The 22,961-nt window shown below is 32.1% G+C and overlaps 5 protein-coding genes across 5 annotated transcripts; 2 read left to right on the plus strand and 3 right to left on the minus strand.

Annotated features, from left to right (window-relative positions):
- Window positions 1-535: 535 nt before the first annotated feature.
- Window positions 536-1,431, plus strand: LOC107491634 (vacuolar iron transporter homolog 3). The gene has a single exon (XM_016112521.3). It carries the CDS (start codon window positions 631-633, stop codon window positions 1,345-1,347), a length of 717 nt encoding a protein of 238 aa, XP_015968007.2. The 5' UTR covers window positions 536-630; the 3' UTR covers window positions 1,348-1,431.
- Window positions 1,432-2,874: 1,443 nt separating this feature from the next.
- LOC107491633 (uncharacterized) lies at window positions 2,875-8,421 on the minus strand. The gene is made up of 7 exons (XM_016112520.3): window positions 7,524-8,421; window positions 6,505-6,583; window positions 5,625-5,776; window positions 5,051-5,174; window positions 4,747-4,932; window positions 4,356-4,427; window positions 2,875-4,239 (listed from the first exon to the last, which is right to left on the minus strand). Exons 1-7 carry the CDS (start codon window positions 7,979-7,981, stop codon window positions 3,415-3,417), a joined length of 1,896 nt encoding a protein of 631 aa, XP_015968006.1. The 5' UTR covers window positions 7,982-8,421; the 3' UTR covers window positions 2,875-3,414.
- Window positions 8,422-13,211: 4,790 nt separating this feature from the next.
- Window positions 13,212-14,647, minus strand: LOC107491467 (putative F-box protein At4g22660). Its single transcript, XM_016112305.1, has 3 exons — window positions 13,886-14,647; window positions 13,499-13,627; window positions 13,212-13,223 (listed from the first exon to the last, which is right to left on the minus strand). Exons 1-3 carry the CDS (start codon window positions 14,645-14,647, stop codon window positions 13,212-13,214), a joined length of 903 nt encoding a protein of 300 aa, XP_015967791.1.
- A 3,916-nt stretch (window positions 14,648-18,563) lies between these two features.
- Window positions 18,564-21,535, plus strand: LOC107491631 (fructose-1,6-bisphosphatase, cytosolic). Its single transcript, XM_016112518.3, has 11 exons — window positions 18,564-18,919; window positions 19,001-19,048; window positions 19,151-19,225; window positions 19,330-19,458; window positions 20,013-20,126; window positions 20,219-20,305; window positions 20,474-20,544; window positions 20,645-20,710; window positions 20,790-20,876; window positions 21,028-21,103; window positions 21,239-21,535. Exons 1-11 carry the CDS (start codon window positions 18,761-18,763, stop codon window positions 21,344-21,346), a joined length of 1,020 nt encoding a protein of 339 aa, XP_015968004.1. The 5' UTR covers window positions 18,564-18,760; the 3' UTR covers window positions 21,347-21,535.
- A 28-nt stretch (window positions 21,536-21,563) lies between these two features.
- Window positions 21,564-22,872, minus strand: LOC107491632 (sm-like protein LSM3A). Its single transcript, XM_016112519.3, has 3 exons — window positions 22,690-22,872; window positions 22,299-22,394; window positions 21,564-21,902 (listed from the first exon to the last, which is right to left on the minus strand). Exons 1-3 carry the CDS (start codon window positions 22,807-22,809, stop codon window positions 21,822-21,824), a joined length of 297 nt encoding a protein of 98 aa, XP_015968005.1. The 5' UTR covers window positions 22,810-22,872; the 3' UTR covers window positions 21,564-21,821.
- Window positions 22,873-22,961: the final 89 nt, after the last annotated feature.

A 22,961-nucleotide genomic window follows, 5' to 3' on the forward strand; every position in this document is an offset into this window, starting at 1 on the left:
ATTTTAGAAGAAAAAGTATAAACTTTAATTTGTCTAAAAAAATAGTAAAATTAAGGACAAAAAAGATTTTTTATCTTAAATTTTATATTTTAATATATATAAAGAGTTAATTTTTTTTTACATATAGCATAATTATTTTTTTTTCATTGCATTTATTATTATATTTAAAAATAAATTGCACATAAATAAGATATTCAGTTGTCGGTGGCGAACGATCATGACTTTGTTGATTGATAATTCAGACTCCAATTCAATGCACCATTCTGTGCGCACCACAAATTATTATATTTATTATATCTAAAATTACATAATTATTTTAATAATAATAAATACTAAATAAAATAATTTTTAACTATTTAAACTGATTTTATTATTATTATTATTATTGATGATTTAAATACCAATTAAGAAATGATGGTATGGAAAATGTTTTTGGCTTTTGATGAGTGGGTTTGTCCCACATTTGGCTGCAACATAGACAAAATTTTCTTCCATAAATACCCTTCTTCATAGCGTGTGTCAACCACACTACTCTCTCCACACAGACACTCTTCATCTTCTTCTTCTTCTTCGTTCATTATTTTCTATATTCATCAAGAGTTTAATTTCTTATTACTCTTTTCCATTTTCATGGCATCAAATCAGGCTTCCCTCAATCACACCAACAAACAAGTCTTTCATAGCAACAACAACAATGACCTTGAGCAACAAGCAACAACAACAACACCACTTGAGATCATTGAAACCAAGAAGGAGGAAGAAGAAGAAGAAGATTTCTTTGACTACTCAAGAAGATCTCAATGGCTACGTGCTGCGGTTCTTGGAGCCAATGATGGGTTGGTCTCAACAGCATCACTAATGATGGGTGTTGGAGCAGTGAAACAAGACATCAAAGCCATGATCCTCACCGGTTTTGCAGGCTTAGTTGCCGGCGCTTGCAGCATGGCCATAGGTGAGTTTGTGTCTGTCTACTCGCAACTCGACGTTGAACTCGCTCAAATGAAGAGGGACAAAGAAAGAGGAAACAATAACAACAACAATTCTGACGAAGAAGAAGAAGAAGAAAGATTGCCAAACCCTTTACAAGCAGCAGCAGCATCAGCTTTGGCATTTTCTATTGGTGCAATGGTGCCATTGCTTTCTGCTTCTTTCATAAGAGAATATAAGGTGAGGCTTGGTGTGGTTGTGGCTGCTGTAACCTTTGCTTTGGTTCTGTTTGGTTGGTTAGGTGCTGTTCTTGGTAAGGTTCCTGTTTTTAGGTCTTCTTTAAGGGTTCTTCTTGGTGGTTGGATGGCCATGGCTATTACTTTTGCTCTTACCAAGTTGATAGGATCAAGTGCTCTTTAATTATTACTTTGTCATATTATGTTAATTATTCTATAAACACCCTTTGTTATTTACTACCTATTTGATATATATGTTATTTTGAAATTTTAAGATATTCTTAAATCAACAATGTATTAAAGGAAGGCACTCATGCATTTCCTTGTCTTTTTACTAGAAATGATTAGATGAGAGCATATAAGTTGAAGAAAATTAAAGTTGTCTTGTTACTTAGCATAAAATGAGGGTAAGGGTTTGTAGTGTTTCAAAGCCTTTTGTAATTGATAAAGACTCAACTGCACTGCAGTCGACTTTACGTGAAGTTGATAGTTGAGAGGTGTTAGATGAAAATTTAATCAAATCAATGAAATCATCTAACAACTCTCAATTATCAACTTCACCTGAATTCGACTGACTACATAAAATTATTTTTAAATAAAATTAATAATTTAATAAAAATATTAAATTATCTAAATATTTGTAATGATCATATTCACGTAAAGACTTTTATGTGAGTTGTTTCCATACACTAATAAATTAAAGCAACATCACAAAAGGGAGAAAGTTCCAATAGGAAGAACATGCCAATATATGCTATGGTCACTGGCCATGTTGAATTGCTTTGCATGTTGATAATGATACAACCTTTTCTGGCATATGCTATTTTCTTGAGAAATTATGTTTGCACACTTTTTTATATATATCTTTTCTGTACATTTTCTTTTCATTGTATACGGAACAAAGTTTATATTTTCTCTCGCTTCTTATCAATCACTTTTAATATCACAATTACAAAATATAAAAGAGAAATATATACAAACATAATACAAATAATATTTTTCTTTCTTATTATGTTTAGAATACCGAACATGTGGATTCGGACAGGATAGGTGTTGAGTCAACTTTTTTCTCCAATTTTGGTTCAAGATATATATATTTAACTTGAAATATAAAAGGACAACGGATGTAACTTTAGTTGTTAAGGTTTTGACAATAATCTTCTTATGTCATTGGACAATATAAGAGGAATTTTTTTCAAACCCATGATGTAGACGCCATATTCTTGTATCGATATATAAATAATTGAAACTTATGATAAAGAAGTTAAATCTTGGATGCAATATCATCTTACTAGATTTGCAAATAAGATATATTAAATCTCTCATTAAACACGGTTTCCCTTTCAAAGTTGCAATTATTTGTGCTTCATCCCCTAAACTGTCTCAACAGTATTAAAAGGCCACTATTCAAATAAGAGTATTGATTGTACGAAGATGAGAGGAGAGGTGAAAACATTCACAATCCATTACTGTATAGAGGTTCACTAACTACATAATAAGCCATTCTATTTTTGTTTGTTTCGAATTCTGAAGTTTGTACAGCAAGCCAATAAGGGGTATTTGATTTTTGGAATGAATTGGGAATAAAATTTCATCGTTTTCAATGAAATTTCCACCCACTTTTTACCGTTATCTAGATACACCCTAATAGTTGAATGGTGTGGCCTTGAGAGTTCAATTAGCACCAGAGAATGCTACAACAACGAGACCCTGACAAAACAAGCATTGCTTGATATACATATCATATATGCAAGCATTTTTAGTATAATACAAATATGAATATTAATATTCCCCTATTCATAAGCCAATAACGATAAAAATTTATAAAGAAAAAAATTAATATTACAACAACTTCAACGGTAACAAAGAGATACTCGAGTTTATTCAATAACCCCCCAAGAACTAAATTCTTTCTAACTGAGACGGCCAAGTGTGCATTAAAAGGGACTTTACAACTTGGCTTAAACAACAAATATAACACCACTCTTCCTTCTAAACTTTTGAATGACATGACAAAATCTAAGGTTCTTGTCGGATACACTGCTCCACATTGAACAAGGGCCTTGCACATATTGGAGAAAATTTAAGATACCCGAACCAAATTAGGTGCCTTCAAGTGCGACACCAAAGTGAATTATGAAAACCTCAACTCTTTCTTTTCAATCTTGCGGCATAGCAGGTGTTGAACCATGTTTTTCTTACCCTCTTCTGCTTCTACAAAACCACAGGAAAATGGCCCCATATAAACCCCTCAGACTATACTAGGAGGATCCCCTGACCAACTGCATACGGCACGCGGCCAGCGAGTCCTTATGCAATCTACCAAAGGTGCATGCTGAGAAGGCTCGGGTTTTGATACTTCAGTGTCTTTCCCAGAAGATTCAGTTGCACCGGAAGAAGATGAAACCGGCACATCTGCCATGTATTCCTCAGGCGTCCATCTTGGAGGAACCGAAACTCTCAATTTCGTGAGTCTGGGTCTTTGTAATGGAGTTTCACCCCTAAAGTTTAATTGACCGCCATTTAGATCTGACTTAGCAATCCCATTAAAATGGTAGAGATAAAAAACCTTCTTACCCATCAGTCCCGATGAATCCTTCAAACCTCCCAAACTCTTGTCAAGATCCAAAATTACTTGCCAAAACTCACTCCATACAATGAAGCCTGTACCACAAAGGTGCTCAAGCTTCTCTTGTGGGAGTTTGATATTTGTTTCTCTGAGAACTTGATGGAAACCCTCCACACTAATGAAACCACCACCTCCACTCTGATCTTGGGCATCAAATGCTTTGCGTATCTGTGATTCCCTCTCTTCTAGTTCGTTCTCGTTTTGAACACTTGTGTCAAGGGCAAACAGTACTGTGTAGTGGGATTCACTCCCAACAACCCATATAGGCCACTTTGGGCATTTCAAATACTGACCCACCTTGCAGAAATTAAGGGATTCTAGCAGTGTGAGAAATCCAACTTCTACACACTGGGATATACCTTTAAGAAACATTCCTCCACCTAAATCCATCCTGCCATCAAAGACATTAGGGACAGCCTGTCCACACAGCAGTAAATTCACAATTTCCTACAACAAAAAATTCGACCAAAAAGAACAACCTTAAAATATGCTATATCAGAGAATTTCAAAAACACAGTAGTAAAAAGGATAGCAGCATTTTTCAATTGCCTGTCTGCAAATACCTGTGACGCATGCCCAAAAGGAGCAGTAACTAGAGGTAGGCTAGGATCATCCCTGTCAGCTTGAACCAAGTCCTACAAGAAAGGAAAATATTGCAAGCGTTAACCCGTACACATTTTAAAAAAAATAACAAATGCAAATTCTTAGTTATTATTCAATGGCATTTAATCACTTAATTGGCCACCATATTCCCCAAATCTGTAAGAAGTGTAAGCTCATCCTTTTTTTCTTTTTTCTGAAACTCTAAAAAATAAGAATTAAAAATCATTTAAGCATGAAGATTTCCTATGCATAGCTTTGAATATTCAAAGCTTTTAATTACAATCCCATTCAACACTACAATTAGCCAAGTCATGGAATTCTTAAGATGCAATTGCAACTAAAAGAACATACCAGTCCCCGGGAAAGTAAAGCAGATATCAGGAAAAGCAGTGCCCCCATACGGCTTTGGAATGATGGAATCATTGCTTCAAGTCTCTTCAATGCAGTTGCTTGCGACGTGTATGTTTCAATTCTAAGAACTTTTTGCAGATCCAAGCCGGATTCTATGGAAAGACCTTCGAGTGCTTTTGCAATTACCTATTCATCAAACAAGACCTGACTTAGCAATAAGAACATCGTAGCAGGAGTATAGAACTGCAAAAGACTATTGCAACATGCTGTTGCACTACCAATATCAACAGAAAATTCAAGCTACCTCATCCCTAGAAAGATTTTCAGAATGTTGAATGTCACTCCCTAGAATGCTCAGAGTTGCAACCACAGCCCTTTCATTATTTCCACACATGAACAATATTTCACTCATGCTTCTTACAAGGGCACTGTTAAAAAAAATATTAAATAATTAATAAAACAATTAATGAAGAAAGCGCATGTTACCATTAAAGGGTATACCTGTCAACATAAAAAACTAAAAAGCAATGAAGCATGTAGAAAGACATTTGATTTTCATAACCAATGCTCAATGAGATTAATAGATGAAACGAAATGGAAGGAAAAACAAAACTTATTTGAGGACACCTTATGGTAATCTTTGTTTGATGCTTATTTAATATGCCAATGTATAAAGGTCAACAAATAAATATTTTTTTTATGAATTATATATAATGGAAGGTATTTTAGGAAATACCAAACCCCCCTCATATCCCCATTAAAACCATTACATATAAAAGATATTGACATAATTTAGTACAAAGGACAAGAACTAGATCTCTAAAATTAATGCATTTACCTAGTTAACAAAAATGACTGATCAGGAATAAGTTAATCACCTTACTTTTAGATCTTCAGTAAGTGAAGAAAAAACATTTGATGGAACAGATTGACTTTTAGAAGACGATCCCCTCAAGACCCGGTTCTGTGGCATGAATAATGCATCTTTCAACTCATTACGGAAGAAAAGAATGTATTTGAGCGCAAATGCCTGCAAAGTTAAAAGGAAAAACATGTTACATCAGCACAAAAGAAAATGCTTCTAGAAATTATATGTATCAGTAGAAGAAACAAATGAAGAGGAAAGAGAAAAAAAATAATGCACATTAGCACATCTCAATACATGCTCACACAGACCAAGCAAAATAAAACTGATATTAATTTATTGGTTGGATGATTTGGGTCAAAGATCAAGAAACCGAGAATAAGCAAAGCAGGGCATAATTAAAATCCATTTATTTAAACCTAAAATATATACACAGGGAACACAGAATTCATGAAAAAAGGGCAGCCCAGTACACAAGCATCCCGCATTAACGCAGAGTATGGGGAAGGGTCACACCCAAAAGGTGTAATGTATGCAGCCTAACCTTGAGGTCACATGGAGATAACTCAACCGTTACTCCAAGGATCCCATTCTAGTGGTGTACAACAAAATTAAAACAATAACAGGAGTAGTACCCATCATATTCAAGTTACCAAACTTCAAACTTATTATCTGAGAATGTTGAACATTGTGATATTTGGGGTATTACATATTACAATTTCAGAATGACGACACACACACACACACACACAAATGATGTTTGTAGCACTGGATATTAATAGGACTCAGCTTTCAATAGATGGAAGACTGGATGTCAAAACGATATTGAACAGTTACAAACAGAATTCAACAGCTTCCAAAAAAAAAAAAAACTAAAAAACGGGGACCATTACTTGTATAGCTGCCAAAACGCCACATGGCCCACCTTCATGCTGCACTAGTCCCATTGATGTTTCTGGATCAGAGCTAAACCTATAGGAAAGTTTACATGGTAATAGCATCAAGAAGTAGGCAGATAAACGTATTATAATTTAAAAGTACATGAAAGAAAGAATTCAAAACCCTTCTAGAAAAGGATGACATGCATGGTATAATTTTTTTAGACAATTAAAAAAGTAATCTATTAATGAATTATACACCACGGTGAAATTACTTGCATTCATGTCATCATGTGGCGTTTCTCTATCTGCACATTGGTGGCATATATGCAAAGATCCTATTGCAGTCATTAGTTCATGTTGTTTTTCAGTGAATTTAGTTGGAAAATCATGATGAGGCTATTTTAAATTTATATAGTAATGAAGCTTCTCCTTTTTGTTTTTTCTTTTTTTTTCCCCAGTATGCTGCATTTGTATTTTGTCTCACAGGGAAAACACAAAAAGGGTGTAAATAACAAGCCGTATAAATGAATTCCCCTTCACTTTTCTTCATTGACAGCTTAAAGAACAGACTAGTTCCCTTACCTTTCTTCCATGAAAATTCACAAACAAAGGGGGCAACATTATCCTTTCCATTTTGTTGAATTCAGTAAAACCACATGCAACAGATGATTTGATACATCAAAACATCCAACATCAAGCTTTCATAAACCAAATAACCATCTCAAAATAACTTTCCTCGCACAATTTTGGACTAAAGTCATATTTTGAACTTTAGATATACACATTGTTCAACATAGAACAAAATTCAAATTAAGTATAAGAATGAGTCTTTCAATAATTCAACCTCACCATTGAACAATAAATAAGAACTTAATTCGTGATATAAGATTGGAATTTAAATCAATTCACATTTTCAGTAACCACAATGCAAATTAACTACAAAATTTCCATATTGGAGGAAAATGTAAATAAATATTATCAACAAAACTTTAAAATAAAGAATTCACCACAGAATTTAGCCATGAGAATACCTTATTCCCTGATTGCACCATTGCGCTAGAATCCCCTTTGAGACCTCACTCCCAAACACAAGAGCAAACAACTCATTCGCTTCTTCTGCAGACAGCTCCTTACTCATCAACCTCTCACTCCCACCTTCCGAACGCACGGCTTTCCCCTTTTCCTCTGTCATCACCACATCACCACCGCCCTTCCCGCCTTTACCCGCTGCCGTTGCCGTCGGCAAATCGCTCTTATTCACCGTCGCCGTCGACGTCGCAGCCATCGCCATCATCCGCTTCTCAGCGGCCGCGGCCATGAGCTCCCGTTGCATCCGTCGGCTCTTTGCCTCCGGCGACTCCTCCGGCAAACCCGATACGGCCCCTGCGACGGCGTCCCTCGGCTTGCTCCGCTTCGGCTCTGGCGGCGAGTGCTGCTGCATGCTCATCCGAATCGCCATTTGCAAATCCTCTTCCTCGCGATCCGCCATTAAATCCTCAAAAGAATTTCCAAATCGAACGAAAAACCCTAACGATCGAAATCGAAGGTTTTTCGCTTTTTCAGGGTTTGTGGAATCGAATTTGAAAGCCCCGGGAAAGGGCAATTATGGAAATCGAATGGTGAGACGGTTCTCGGCGGCGCCGTTGGCCGGTGGCGAGGAGCTAATGCTGGTTGAAACGATATCGTTGTGGAGAATAATCTGCAGCGTTGGTTTTTTGTAGAGGAACTTGGATGTGAATTGACTATGTAACCCTGAGTTAAAGGGAATAGTGCAGCGGCTGTGAAGTAGGTGAATTAAGGAAGAATGTGAGGGTATTTTGGAGAATTCGCTGTGGCTGGTTTTGATTTTTGCAGATTTTGTATGTTGAGTGCTTCTACCGGGACGGGATATGGATTCTTCCCATTAATGCAGAGAGAAGCGTTTTTCATGCTTCTGTCCTCCGTTTATAGGAAACAAATTTTGCACATTAATCTAATTAAATTTATAGGTAATTTTTAAAATAATTTATTTGAAAATTTATTTATGTATGTGTACTGGTGAAAAAATTGATGAATTTGACTAAATTAATTATTAAATAATTTAATATATTTGACTAAATTATTATTTAACGACTCTCGTTATCAACTTTATATAAAATTAATTTATTTAAATTTTTATCATATATAAATAGATAGTAATTAATTTAGTCATTTATTTTTTATGTATATATAGTATTTTTATATAGAAAAAAATCTTTTAAAATGAAAAGAATTATAAATATAAAGTAAGTAATTAATTAATACTAAATTTATAATTTCTATCATATGTAAATTAAATTATTTTAATTTAAAAATATTTATTTTTTATTTTTTTATTTATCTAATTTTTCCACCTTAGAAGTACTCGATCATTTTGTTTAAATATTATCTTGGTTTGTCATGGCTACTTAATTGACATATTTAATATTGTGTCTGATATTGTTTGATAGAATTTAATTAAATCAAACTCGATAGATATCAATTAAATTACATGAATCAACTTAGAAATACGTGGATCATATTGACCGTAATTAAAAGTATAGTAGACATTTAAATTAATTTTTAAAAAATTTTAAATCGGATATTTTAATCTTTTGACAAATTTTTTATTGGAAAAATTATTTTTTATTATTTTTAATTAAATTTTTAGAGTAAAGTATATTTAAAAGTTAAAGAACATATAAATTCATTCATTTAATTTTTGTTGACCAAAATAAATATTATCTGTAAATAAAAATGAAAATAATAGATTTGACCATTTTTAAATTTCAATTAATAATATCACTTTTTTATTATATTTTTTACATGAATAAAGTAAAAGAAAAAAGATAGGGAAGACAAATAATACACAACATTACACGTGCTTAATTATGAATATATCTAAAAAGTTAGGATTTTAATTTAACTCATACAATTATAAATATTATAATTTTAATTAAATCAACTAGTTATGATTATTTTATAAAATCATACGATTTTACTAATTATCTTATGATTTTATATTTCACGTTTTTTATTACTACTCTAATTTTATATAAAATTTTCATTCGAACTATATAACTTGCTAATAGTGATAAATGGAGGTAGTTGCTTTTGGGGGCACTTGTCAAATTGGGCAAGCAATGTCGTTGGTTTCTTGATCCATCTTACACGACACCAGATCATGGTAATGCATCCTCTTTTTTTAACCATGGATGGAGTAAAATATAATTTTTTATTATTAATTTTATAAATAAGACAAAAATAAATATGAAAAAAATAATAAAGAGTTAAAAATTATACTTTAAATTTTTAATTTTTTTAATAATTGAGAGAATCTATTCCCAGTCATATATATGTAGGCAAAATTTTTTCTATAAGCATAGTTGTTATAACCGAATTAGTGATCGAACCAATGAAACTATTAGTTTACTGATTTATTGGTTTAATCGATAAATTGCTTGTTAAACCGATAAAATCGGTCTCATATAAATAAAAAATATAAAATAATTAAAAACTTAAAACTAAAATTTAAAACACATATCTTCACTAATATTTTATAAAAAAATCAAGTCTCAATTTCTAAAAATAATTAATATAAAAAAACCATAAAATTTATCAATAATACTACAAAAGTATCTTAATTTGACACAATAAAAATAACAATTAATTCAAAAGGCTTATCATCTAACTATAATATTAGTAGATTTTAACACTAATATCAAAATAAATAATTTTAATTACAATACTAACATTAAAATAGATCAAGCAGATTAATAAATGTTTAGTGAAATTTATATTTATATTAATAATAATATATAATTAAATATAATTAATTTAAAAAATAAAGAATACAAAATTAAATTAAATTATATATTTATAAAATTATGTAATTAAATGTACACTATATAATTAATATTTGTCACATACAGTGTTAAGAAACATAATGGTTGAGTGACAAGTGAAAACTGAAAACTGGTGGAGACATTTTGAAATTTTTTTTCAAACAGACTATTTCGGTTAGACCGATTTGTATCGATTTTCGTCAATTTTGATTGGTTTATTTTGATTCTTATCGGTTTACGTTAGTTCTCTTTTTTATACGATTTAAAAAATAAATCGAACTAACTTAAGATTTAGTTTATCCATTTTTCAGTCGAATCGATCAATCTAGTTTGATTTTTATAACTATGCTTATGAATTTGATGTTAAATTTGTCGAACTTATGTTTTATAATAAATTTTAAATATTTAAAAATTATTATTTTTTATATTTTTTTTAAATTAAGTTTTTTTTTCTTTGGTAAGTGAGGCAACTATATATAGACACCATAGCAAACCCCATCTATGTATAGCTGGTTTTGGGAACATAGAAGGGCACTGAGTTGATAGATACCTATCTTGCTTGCACCACTCATGAATAATGAAAGCTACAAAATTAGTATTTTTAATTTGTAGCAACCATCACATTAGCACTTCATAGTATTAGAAGTTTAGAACTCATTTTAAGATTATTATAATGGCGAGCATCCATTGATAGGTTTAATGGATATTATATGTTTGAATTATAGAGGTTAAATTAGAGATATTTTAATAAATTATTATATAATTTATATTATACATAAAGACTATATGTTATAAAAAAATAGAAATGAAACATGAAAAAATTTATGAAATAAATTTTAAAATGTAATTATTAACTGATGAGATTAAAATTAATAAATAAGTATAATATTAATATTTAAATAAAAATATAAAATAATTTGAAATCATGACTCATTAGCACATATACATGTGAGGTAATTTAAAGAATACATCATTTTGAATTGAGTAATATTAATTGTAAAAACACATTAATTATGAAAATTATATATATGAAATTATAAATGTTATGAGTATGAAATTATAAATGTTTATGTGTGTAGAATTAAATGTTAAGTTAAAGATATTTTTACAAATTTCACTGTGCAACTTATATTTTTATAAACTGACTTTTATAAATATAAAATAGAATATAAAATATAGAAAATATGAATCAATTTTTAAATAAGATGGTCAAATTCAAATGCTATAATATAGAAAAAATTAATAGGATGGTTGATACTTGACAAAGATTGTGATAAACGGGAAAAAAATTTAAAAATATAAATAATAAATAAAAAACTAAGGCAATGCTTATAAAAAAGTTTTATACAGTGAATAAGGATTGAACATTTACAAAATTGAGATGAGTGAAAATTTTTCCATTAAAAAAAAATGCTTTCTGCTCTTTGGGAGTTTTAATGTTAAAAATTATTTTGGAGAAAACATGAAGAGTGAGCAAATTATATACTATAAAATAAAATCAGCATATACAATAAGTCAATAAATATGGATATGATTTTATTACTGTTAATGTAAATTATTTACCCAATATAGAAATAAATGTATGATAGTTCTTAAAGAAAAATAAAATATTATTAATACTAATTAAATGATATTGATCCAGTAGTTTTGAAGGCAATTATGATATTGATATTCATCCAATTAATGAAATTAAGGTTGTATATGCGTGTAAGGTATATGTATATTATATTATTATATATAATAATGTTAATGTACGCCAGGTGTAAAGTTTTTTGTTTATGCAATAAAAAATATATCTTTGAAAAAAAAAGTGATATAAATAAAGTAGTTTTAGGCTAAAAATTCGTGTCTCCTAAACATTTTCGTATTTTTTATACGTTAGATAGTAACTTAGTAAGCGTGTTATTTACTTCCTAAAAAGCATAATCAATAAGTTGACTAAATTAATGATATTTATAAAATATGTTTTGATTTGAATTGAATCGGACGAGACTAAATAAAGTTAGAAAAGTATATGTAGAATTCTATTTAAATTTAATTCATCCTAAATACTTGTTGTTGCTATTGAAATCTTTCACGTTAGTAATGAACTTTTGCCAGGATTTAACCTAATTAGCATGGAAAAATTAGTGTGCGACTTTTTTTTACAAATTCTAGTGATGGATAAAATGTTTTATTAAAAATTTCATCACTGTATCCTCCTCGTACCAATAAGCGAGAACTTTAATGATCGAAAATTTAATGGCGGATTTTATAGAAGTTGCTAATTGGCTGAAACTAAATGTTGCATTCCACTTATAATTAATTGGCAACGAATTTTAGATATATTTACTGACAGTTAGGAATACCACTTCTATCGTCGGATATTATTCGTCGCTAATAATAGTATATATTAATTCGGTATAATTAAGTATTTTTTAAATATTATCTTTTATTAAATTTAAAAAAATAATATTTTTAATGTTTTGAACAATTAAGATATAAAAGTGTATATTTAAATTAATTAAATAATGATAACTCTTTAAAAAAAGACCAAAAATTAAAATTTAAAAAATGCGTAGTATTTTTCATATTAGTAACCTATTTCGTCGAAAAAATTTGTCGCTAATAATGTGAAAGATAGTTAAATTAGAGAAAAAATTTTGATTGAATTATTTTAGATTTAATATCTCTGTTCAGGTACTATAATATATTTGTGTGTAAGAGGAGGAGAATATTTGAAGGGATCATGTCTGGATTTGTATACAAAAAGTGCCATTGAAAATACCAACACGTTTACCTCTATATCTTTCAATTCTTTCTTTAATATCTTTTATTACATCAAATAGTGTGAGTTTTGTTTTTCCTCTTAATATGTTTGGTTGAATTGGCCAATTTTCAAAAAGGAACCTAGCATTAGCAGAGAATTATACTCAGAATAAAAGAATGCACACCATCTTATTATGATAGAAACTTAATAGTATAGATACGCACACAAATAAATAATATTTAATTAAAATAATTAAATATATTTCACCATTATATATCAAACTTGTATGCTAATAACAAAAATAAGGCAAACATGCCTAGATCCAAAAGTACAAATAAAAAGTCCAAAAAAAAAAAAGATTAAGCTAGGGTAATATCCAAATAGGAGAACAAAAAAAATTAAGAGCTGATAATACTCTTTTACAGCTACCATCTTCCAAATTGAATATGCCAATGTCATGATGCCAAACACCATTCGAATTCGATGGATTTAATCCATTATCATTAAAATAGATCTTATTTCCTTTGCAATTGCTTGCCAATATCTGAATCGAAGAATTGAGTCCAACTATTAATACGTAATTCTCTAAGTTATATATTTTTGACCATACTTTTGCATTTTTATTCAATTTATAAATATCGAATCCGATAGTCTCCATATTCAGACGCAATGTTCGCTTCCTAGAAACAATATGTCGTACGAGCATCAATAATCTTCCATCATCACAACCAATCAAATATTTATAATGGAAAATTAAGGGCTCATAGCCATGACGAGGTGTCCCTTCATAAATTCTTCTCACTGGCTCTAATTTTTCCTTTATATCAAATTCATATATCTGGAAGTCATAGCCCACTGCATATATCTTCTCTTGAAAAAATATGACATCTACAATACACCTATGATTTGTTGGAAACTTGATCCATCTCGGATTATTGGGCTTGTAAAAGGCCAATTTTATACCACATCCGTATATGATCACGGCCATAAAATCATTGTAACGATCATTGTTAGGTGCTGAATTCGTAATAACCTTCCAAACATTCATTTTATGCATTGAAATCGTATCTAGAGTGCCAACCCTATTCTCAAAATTAAAAGTGCATTTGTCACCATGAATATCAATTACATTGGGAAGAGTTGAAATTGGAGGAAGATCGAAGCTAACCTTTGTAAATGGATTTAACATTTGTATGGTGCCTTCGTATATTAATACGATTATTATCCATCCATGACAAGATCCACAAATTTTGTTGTATTGCAGCTCTGGCATTGTAAGATAGTAAATCTCCTCCTCTTCAAAGATACGGGTTCGTCTCTCAGTTAATTTTGAAATGGTACCTTCATATATCTTAGGTTTTTTGGAAGATCTCTTAGCAGCAGCAGTAGCAATAGGCAATAGCAGCCACGGAACTTTGTTGCCACTGGGGTTCTGTGGAAGATTGAAGTTCCATTGCTTGCAGACGAATCGAAATTGAAGGTATTCATCGTATGAATAGAACCGCTTTGTAATTTGGTTCAACAAATCTTGATGTATGCTTGTCCATTGATCAACTCCACCCATATCTCAGCAATGCTAAATTCAGAATCTGGTTGTGTATACGGGAATGGGACTGGAATGACACTCTAGCCTCCAAATCAGAGTTTTTAGACTTTTAGTAGGGTTAAATGAGTGTGTTACTCTCCTTTTTATAAAAAATATCAGGATCGTGCAGGGATTTAGATTTAAATTCGAAATGTCGTTACAACCGTTTTTTGTTTTTAAATTAAATTCAAATTTCTAATTTTAATATTATATAATTGACTAAATCTCTATAGCATTCCCAATTCAGCTCGTGCATCAATTTAGTCCCTGAAATTTCAATTGCCTATTTATGTCCTCCACTGGAATTCCAACGTGATTCAGTGACGGCCTTGCTTGTGTGGCATAGCCACTGCCACGTAGGACCTCCGAAATGACGTCGTTTCATGGTGAAACGTTTTTCTAGTGAATGTAATGGTTGCTTGGATAAAAAGTTTGATATTCGTTACGTCTTTTTCATAATTTCTCATCTCTCTTAACGTTTGGTCTCCTCCTCCATAATCAGAGACAATGGCGATAGCCTAGGGCATTGCTGCTTGCTCGCTGCTTTCTTACCATTGTTGCACTGAACTTGGCAGAAGGTCTGTGAAAAGTCATTGAAGCAAAGATTGAGGAACCCTTTAATCTAGCTTCAAGGTCAGTTTTTTTTTTTACAATTTTTTGGATCATTTTTCATTCTTCGGACAGACGATTATTTAAGTTACTCTTACATGATGCATTCAAAATTTGTTGAAATTCATATGTTGTTAGGGTTTTACTTGTTGATATGTTTCAACAACGTCGCTGCAGCTGCAAAGGCTGCTAAAGACACTAAGAACGCTACTGCCCAGGTCACTGCAACCGCTATTTCGTCCACACCTGCTGCTATTACTACTGCCCAGGTCACTGTAACTGCCACTGTTACTGGTACAACTACTGTTACTGTTACAAACAATATTCTGATTGCAACCAATTCTATTCCTATTGATCAAGCTTCAGAGATTGAACTGTCACAGCCAAGTTGTTTTGAACCAGACGATTCTCAGAAAGTTTAACATTAATTCTTTAATATATTTTTTTATTAATTCTTCACTAATAACTCTGAAAAAAGTTTAGTGGATGATGAGTTTGGATTTTCATTTGTTGTTTGTGTTTTGTGTAGTTCACTGAACTAAATGCTGAACCAGCCACAAGACCTACAAAATTACCTGCTAGAAGAAGATTACCACCGCCAACTTTCTCTACAACACTGGACCCAATGAAAGGTGCAAGACTCCTGAATTTAAGCACCCATAGAAGAAGTGAAACTTAACACTAGGACATTGCCATGTTCTCAACCCTTTAATAGCACCATTGCTATAAAAACGACAACTACCAACAACCCAAACTCAAGAACTTGAGTAATGAATTTCAGATTTCTAATGTCTGCTTCCATCTTGCCCACCCGCCATGCAAAGTTCATTTTTTTTCACCAACATCATGGAACAGCTTTTTCAAGCAGCTCCTCTTGCACATAATCTGCCTAGACGAATAAATCATACCATTTTTTTTCCACTTGTCTGCAAATATCCCTCCACAAATTAATGTCACACAAAAAAAATCAAGGCATTGGATTACAAATTAGTTACCTTCACTCACATTATAGTTGGGGCAACCAAAGAAGGGCTTGTTAGAATGTGTCTCCGTCGCTGACCACCTAAGCACCAAGCGACAACCACAGCCGCATCAATCCGGAATCCGCCCATGCCTGCTTTGCGTTGTGCTTTTTGTCCAGTTTTTTGTCAACGATGACCGATTCGAGCTTTCTGCAACGTGGCTCCCAGTTTCTCTCATTGGGGACGGCTATTGGTGTAGACAAGAGATAAAGAAGGAGACGTTGATGGAGAGAATCAGATTGAGGGGAGGCAGACGAAATTTTAGGGTTTAAAAAGAGGACATGAACTAAATTGAAAAATTTCAAAGAACTATCCACGTCATCCGTCCACAATGAGGTCCTACGTGGCAATGATTGTACCACATAAGCAAGGTCGTTGCTGAGTCACACCGAAATTTCAGTAAAAGACCGTTATGTAGTTCGGAACACAATCTAAAAGATATAAATAGTGCAATTAAAATTTTAGGGAGAGGAGTGCTACACATACAAGTCTTTTTGACTTACAAGTTTTACAAGTTACTAGGCCTTTTAATGCGTTATTCAACGTTTCCTGTTTTCAAAGCGCTACACTCAGAACGGTTCTTCTTCTTCTTCTTCTTCTTCTTCTTCTTCCTCTTCCTCTTCCTCTTCTTCTTCTTCTTCTTCCTCTTCCTCTTCCTCTTCTTCTTCTTCTTCTTTTTCGTTTTTATTTCGATTTTCATGATTTCTGAAATCAAGCTTTGAAATCGTTTTGAAGAAGAATAAGCAGCAGAAGATGAGGAGAAAGAGAAAGAGTTCAGAATTATACAACGAATTTTGGGTGTATTACTTAAATACTTTGAGTGTATTTTTCGTAATCATTTGGGTGTATTTCTGTAATCCTTTTGAAGATAATGAAACTTTAGAAATACACCCAAACGATTACAGAAGTACACCCAAAATGATTGCAGAAATACACCCAAAGGATTACAAAAATACACCCAAATGGTTACAGGAATTCACCCAAACGATTATAGAAAATACACCCAAAAGATTTAAAGAAATACACCCAAAATTCGTTAAAATACATCTTATACATAATTCAGAACTCTTTCTCTTTCTCCTCCTCATCTTCTACTGCTTCTTTTTCTTCAAAAACGATTTCACCATGAAAAATCGAAAAAAAAAAGATAAAACAGAGAGAAAAGAACGTAAATGAAGAAGAAGAGGAAGACGATGGAGAAGAACGTGCAGAAACGAAAGAAAAGGAGAAGAAGAAGAGTAAGAGGAAAAAAAACGTGCAGCAAGAAGAAGAAGAAGAAGGAGAAAGAGAAGGCAAGAAACGAAAGAAAAGAAGAAGGAGAAAACGAAGAGGAAGAAGAATGGTTGGAAGCGTGTTTTGAGCGTTAGTTTTAATTGAACTTGTAAGGCTTACAAACCTTAATCGCTTGTATGCAAAGAATTACTCTTTTAGGGACTAAATGAGTGCATGAACCGAATCCGGGAGACCACTATAAAAATTTAGTCTTATATAATCTTATAAGAATAAGATAAGAATATTTTAATGTTTCCAATTTTAAATTTAAATTTATAAGAACAAATGACATAAATAAACCAAACTAACTCTAATATTACTCAATTTTCCTAAATTAAATGAGATTTAGTTACATTTTTTAATATTTTAATATTGTTAAGCTTTCATAATTTTAATACAAATAGTAATAATAATGTATATTGGTAATTTTTTTACTCTGATGTCTCTCTCTCTCTATATATATATATACTAAATTTAAAATATTATATATAATACATGTTATTATTATTATTATTATTATTATTTTTATTGCATAAGAATTTTTTTTTATGTAAAAGATCATTTTAAAATTTAACTTTAAAAAAATTTAAAAGGTCAGTATTTTTATTAAAATTTTATTAGTATTTAACCATAAAAAATAAGTAATTTTATATTATTAGATAAAATTTTATACTATTAAAAATATTAATAATGATTAACTAATAACTATAAATCACAAACTAATGAATTATAACTCAAATAACATAATTTTTCTATATTCAATTAAGAAGTTGCGAATTCGAATCTTCTATCTTTAATAAAAAAATTATAAATCATAAAACTTGCTGAGTAGTTAACACTCTTCTCTAAATTCTCTTCCCTTATTCGTTAATTTTAGAAAACGTGACATCGTATACGTACTTCACTTAATTAATTCCTCTTATTTAATTTTTTTTTCCCCAAAAATCTGAGTAGGAAGAAAGGGACATGATGATAACGAAGGAATGCAAGGATGAGAGAGTGCTGACAGTGGCACGCACATCGAAAAGAGTATAATGGAAGTTAGCGCGTGTTGCCACGTGTCAAAAGTGGGATCAGATAGATAAACCCCCTCCTTTTCTTCTTCGTTGAATTTCCGTCACTTCTATTACTGAAAACTCAAAAAAACCCAACCGCAGCATCAAAATCTGAGTCACTAAGCTTGAAGAGAATGGACCACAGCGCAGATGCACACCGTACGGACCTGATGACCATAACACGATTCGTGCTCAACGAACAGTCAAAGCACCCTGAATCGCGCGGTGACTTCACCATCTTACTCAGTCACATTGTTCTTGCTTGCAAGTTCGTCTGCTCTTCTGTTAACAAGGTACCTTAATTAAATTCATTTCCTAATTCACTTTCATTTCATTTCATTTCATGTAATTTCATTTCATTTCATGCATCGCAGGCTGGTCTCGCCAAACTCATTGGACTTGCTGGAGAGACTAACGTTCAGGCAATATATCTAAATTTGGCTGGATTTGCATTTCGTTTTCATTTCGATTTGAATTTCATTTCATTTATATGCTCTTTTGGTGCTTTGAATTGAACATGAAAGGGTGAAGAGCAGAAGAAACTGGATGTGCTTTCCAATGAAGTCTTCATCAAGGCCTTGATTAGCAGTGGCCGAACTGTAAGATCCGTTCGTTCGTTCATTCACTCATTCATTCATGTGATTTGATTTGATTTATTTGCCTCTCTTTTCATCATCGATTGTTCTTTTTTCTTCGTTAACAGAGCATATTGGTTTCGGAAGAAGACGAGGAAGCAACCTTCGTGGAGCCTTCTTTGCGTGGAAAGTACTGCGTCGTTTTTGATCCTTTGGATGGTTCCTCTAACATTGATTGTGGCGTTTCAATTGGCACCGTACCTATCATCTTCCTTTCTTACCTGCAATTCCACATATATAGATAGTGTTAATAACATTTGTCTAATAATTGATGAGTTTAATTTTTGATGCATTTGCACGTAGATTCATGTATTTAAATTATTTTTTAAGTAATATATTTTTATATTAATTATTTTTATTAATATGGTAATACATAATTGGTTGTCTTCGACATAAAAATTAAAGTTATAATTGGTTAATATTGGTTAATATACTAAATTTTCTATATTTTATCAATTTTATACGTATGAATTTAGTATACTTTGCATCCACACGGAATGTGTATGCACACATGAATTATTATATTTTTTATTGTCTGGATGGTTTAGGCTTGTTACCATTTAATAAGGTGTCAAATAATTCAGATCTTATATAATTATATTCTTATCTTATAGATAGGAAACAAATATATCTTCATGTCTAAAGTCAACGTCTCAAATAAACCAGATAAGTTGGATGATTATTCCAATAAAGAATACATATTTTATGTTACTTATAAGGTGGTGTTCAAGTTTGTGTTTTCTTGATGTAGATATTTGGGATTTATATGGTGAACGATGTGAATGAACCAACACTAGAAGATGTTTTGCAACCTGGCAAGAACATGTTGGCTGCTGGTTATTGTATGTATGGAAGCTCTTGCACGGTATCATCATCATACACTTAATTCATCACTAATTAAACAACTCTTTGATTATTCTAAAATTTGAGATATGATGATGATTTTGATTTTTGCAGTTTGTGTTAACCACTGGTAGTGGTGTTAATGGTTTCACGCTTGACCCATCACTTGGTGAGTTCATACTAACTCACCCTGACATCAAGGTAGTACTACTATTTCTGCTCATTCATCGATGACAAATATGTTCACTTTTATCTGTTGGTTACTTTTTTATAAATTCGTTAGTCAATGTATTTGGATACAAATTTCAATCTGTTCAAACTTCAAACACGTTATGCAATGCAAGCTAAGCTACTACTATTACTCTGCAGATCCCAAAGAAAGGCAAGATTTATTCAGTGAATGAAGGAAATGCTAAGAACTGGGATGGTCCTACTGCCTTGTACGTTTGAATTCTGAATTGTTTATAGTAAAAATGTTTTCCCCTTTCGGAAACTATGCTGCAACTTTTGACAATATTGCAAATCATGTTTTTCCTTAAGTTATGTGGAGAGATGCAAGTTCCCCAAAGATGGTTCATCACCAAAGTCTCTAAGATATATTGGAAGGTATCATGGTTTCTCAACATGTGTGATTATTCATTGCCACTCATCTTCTCTTCTAACATAGTTTTATATACATTAACAGTATGGTAGCTGATGTTCATCGAACATTGCTATATGGAGGTATCTTTTTGTACCCTGCTGATAAAAAGAGTCCTAATGGAAAACTGCGGTATGTCAAGCCCTGCATTACTAATTTTTTTTATTGCCCCTGCATTATTAATAATTTAATATTCTTACTTTTGTTCTATATATGGAGCCAAACGAAGAAGAAGACGACCAAGATGAAGAAAGAACCTTAATTTAGCTTGTTTTGTGTGTAGGGTACTATACGAGGTATTTCCAATGTCATTTTTGATGGAACAAGCAGGGGGACAAGCATTCACTGGCAAACAACGGGTAATTTACTGGTTTTTAAGAACTTTTTTTTTTAAAAAATATTTTTTTTCTTCTCGCTCCCTCCATTTTTGCTGCATGGTTTTGTGAAGGAGTTAATTTGCAAAGAAGTAACATATTGGCTATGTATGTTAACAGGCACTTGATTTGATTCCTAAGAAGTTACATGAGAGATCTCCCATATTCCTTGGAAGCTACGATGATGTTGAGGAAATCAAAGCTCTTTATGCTGCTGAGGCCAAGTAGGAATCACCCTAAAGAGTGTCCTTTCGCCATGCACTCAATCCATGCATCTTAGAACAAATTGTGAATAAAGAATAAATTGATTGAGATAACATGGATATTAATGAAAGAAGGATAACTGCATCCTTTTCTTTCAACTGGTTGTAATAGTTTCAATCTTATAGCATTAAGGCATACTAGTTTCTCTCATAATGGTATCAACTCTTTCAAGAAGTGAGACTTATCAAGAATCATATCTATAGAGCAGCTTAGAAGTAAAGACAATGCTGCACTGCCACCAAGAGTCTAGTCATGTACATGCTGTGATTCTCATGCTCAATAAAACTAAAATCTGTCTCAAACAGAAATGAACCACTAGCAAACACGGCAATTAAGGGACTAATCTAATCATAACCACTATCTTAACAAGCTAATACATTTTCAGCAAGATTGATAATCTTCATTAAAATGAATACAAAGATTCCCTCCATGTCAATTGTCATGCAGTCCTCAGCGGCGGGGAAACCAATATCACTCCATCTCCCCTAACAAACAAGAAAGGAACAGTACGCCTTGTCGTCTGAAATCACAAGCAAAAACAACTCATTCAGAGGAAAGCATCTTCCTCTTAATAATAATAATAATAATAATAATAATAAATAAAACATGCATTAGTTTGCTTATGTTGAAATGAAATTGTGCATTCCCTATATATATGAACAAAATCCAAAATAGCAAAACAAATCGGCTTTAGACAAATTGATGACATTTCTACATTCCAATAATGGTCCCAAAGTTAAACTTCATTCAACGAAGTTTCTGATGATATCTTAAATCTGTATAATATATAGTATAATGTTTTCTTACTAAGCAGTAGTATGTAATCAATCAAATTTTCCAGTAATGATGCACAGTTCTATGTTTTGTTTTGTGCTGATATAGACGACAACCTTGCTCATTACAACTTCTTACTTACCCTCACAATTTCTTCGTATGTTTCATCATCAATTTCAACAGTAGTAACAATTTCTTCAACATCACCAAGGATCATATTAAGATGCTGATCGTAAGCCTGAAAATTCATGTTTGCAAACCCAAAATGGACTAATTAGGGAACGTGAACAATATCCAAAACGAGATATTTGAAATTTTAAATCACTAATTTAAAAGCCCTAAAAAGTTCCCCCTTTTTGTTGCGACTCTCATTGTGAAGCTATTACTCAAGTAAAAGAATGAACGCAGTGAAAGCAAACAGAAAGCTACGAGCTTAAAATCGTAAAGAAGGCAAATTTGAAGTGAAGTAGGGCACGCAAAGAAGAAGCTAAGAAAAGAGGTGCGGAGAGTAATGGAATAGGAAACGAAGATACATGAAGTTTGCCGCGAAGTTCACGGTCGGAACGGAGCTTGACATAGATGCGCTCGTCGAGGCTCAGCCTTATCAGATCCAAAGGCTCCTTCACAGCGCTTTCTTCTTCTGCAGCAGCCATTGCTCTCTCTCTCTCTCTCTCTCTTCGAAGACAGAGAGACTCCCACACACACAGTCAATGGAGCGAGCGAGGGAGGACCATTACTATTGTGAATTCTAATGGGCCTATGTTATAACAGCCCATTTTCCATGGCCCAATCCACAAATAAATCA

This window comes from Arachis duranensis, chromosome 5 (assembly GCF_000817695.3).
Source record: "Arachis duranensis cultivar V14167 chromosome 5, aradu.V14167.gnm2.J7QH, whole genome shotgun sequence".
Classification (NCBI taxonomy): Eukaryota; Viridiplantae; Streptophyta; class Magnoliopsida; order Fabales; family Fabaceae; genus Arachis; species Arachis duranensis.

Coding starts and splice junctions, on each gene's coding strand:
- LOC107491634 (XM_016112521.3), top strand. CDS start 631: ATGGCATCAAATCAGGCTTCCCTCAATCACACCAACAAACAAGTCTTT.
- LOC107491633 (XM_016112520.3), bottom strand. CDS start 7,981: ATGGCGGATCGCGAGGAAGAGGATTTGCAAATGGCGATTCGGATGAGC. Junction 4,933..5,050: donor AAAATCTTTCTAGGGATGAG/GTAGCTTGAATT, acceptor TTTGATGAATAG/GTAATTGCAAAAGCACTCGA. Junction 4,240..4,355: donor CTTTTGGGCATGCGTCACAG/GTATTTGCAGAC, acceptor TTTTTGTTGTAG/GAAATTGTGAATTTACTGCT.
- LOC107491467 (XM_016112305.1), bottom strand. CDS start 14,647: ATGGGTGGAGTTGATCAATGGACAAGCATACATCAAGATTTGTTGAAC. Junction 13,628..13,885: donor TAAAGGAAAAATTAGAGCCA/GTGAGAAGAATT, acceptor TCTTCGATTCAG/ATATTGGCAAGCAATTGCAA.
- LOC107491631 (XM_016112518.3), top strand. CDS start 18,761: ATGGACCACAGCGCAGATGCACACCGTACGGACCTGATGACCATAACA. Junction 19,459..20,012: donor GTGGCGTTTCAATTGGCACC/GTACCTATCATC, acceptor TTCTTGATGTAG/ATATTTGGGATTTATATGGT. Junction 20,545..20,644: donor TGGGATGGTCCTACTGCCTT/GTACGTTTGAAT, acceptor TTTTTCCTTAAG/TTATGTGGAGAGATGCAAGT.
- LOC107491632 (XM_016112519.3), bottom strand. CDS start 22,809: ATGGCTGCTGCAGAAGAAGAAAGCGCTGTGAAGGAGCCTTTGGATCTG. Junction 22,395..22,689: donor AACTTCGCGGCAAACTTCAT/GTATCTTCGTTT, acceptor ATGAATTTTCAG/GCTTACGATCAGCATCTTAA. Junction 21,903..22,298: donor CATACGAAGAAATTGTGAGG/GTAAGTAAGAAG, acceptor TTGTGATTTCAG/ACGACAAGGCGTACTGTTCC.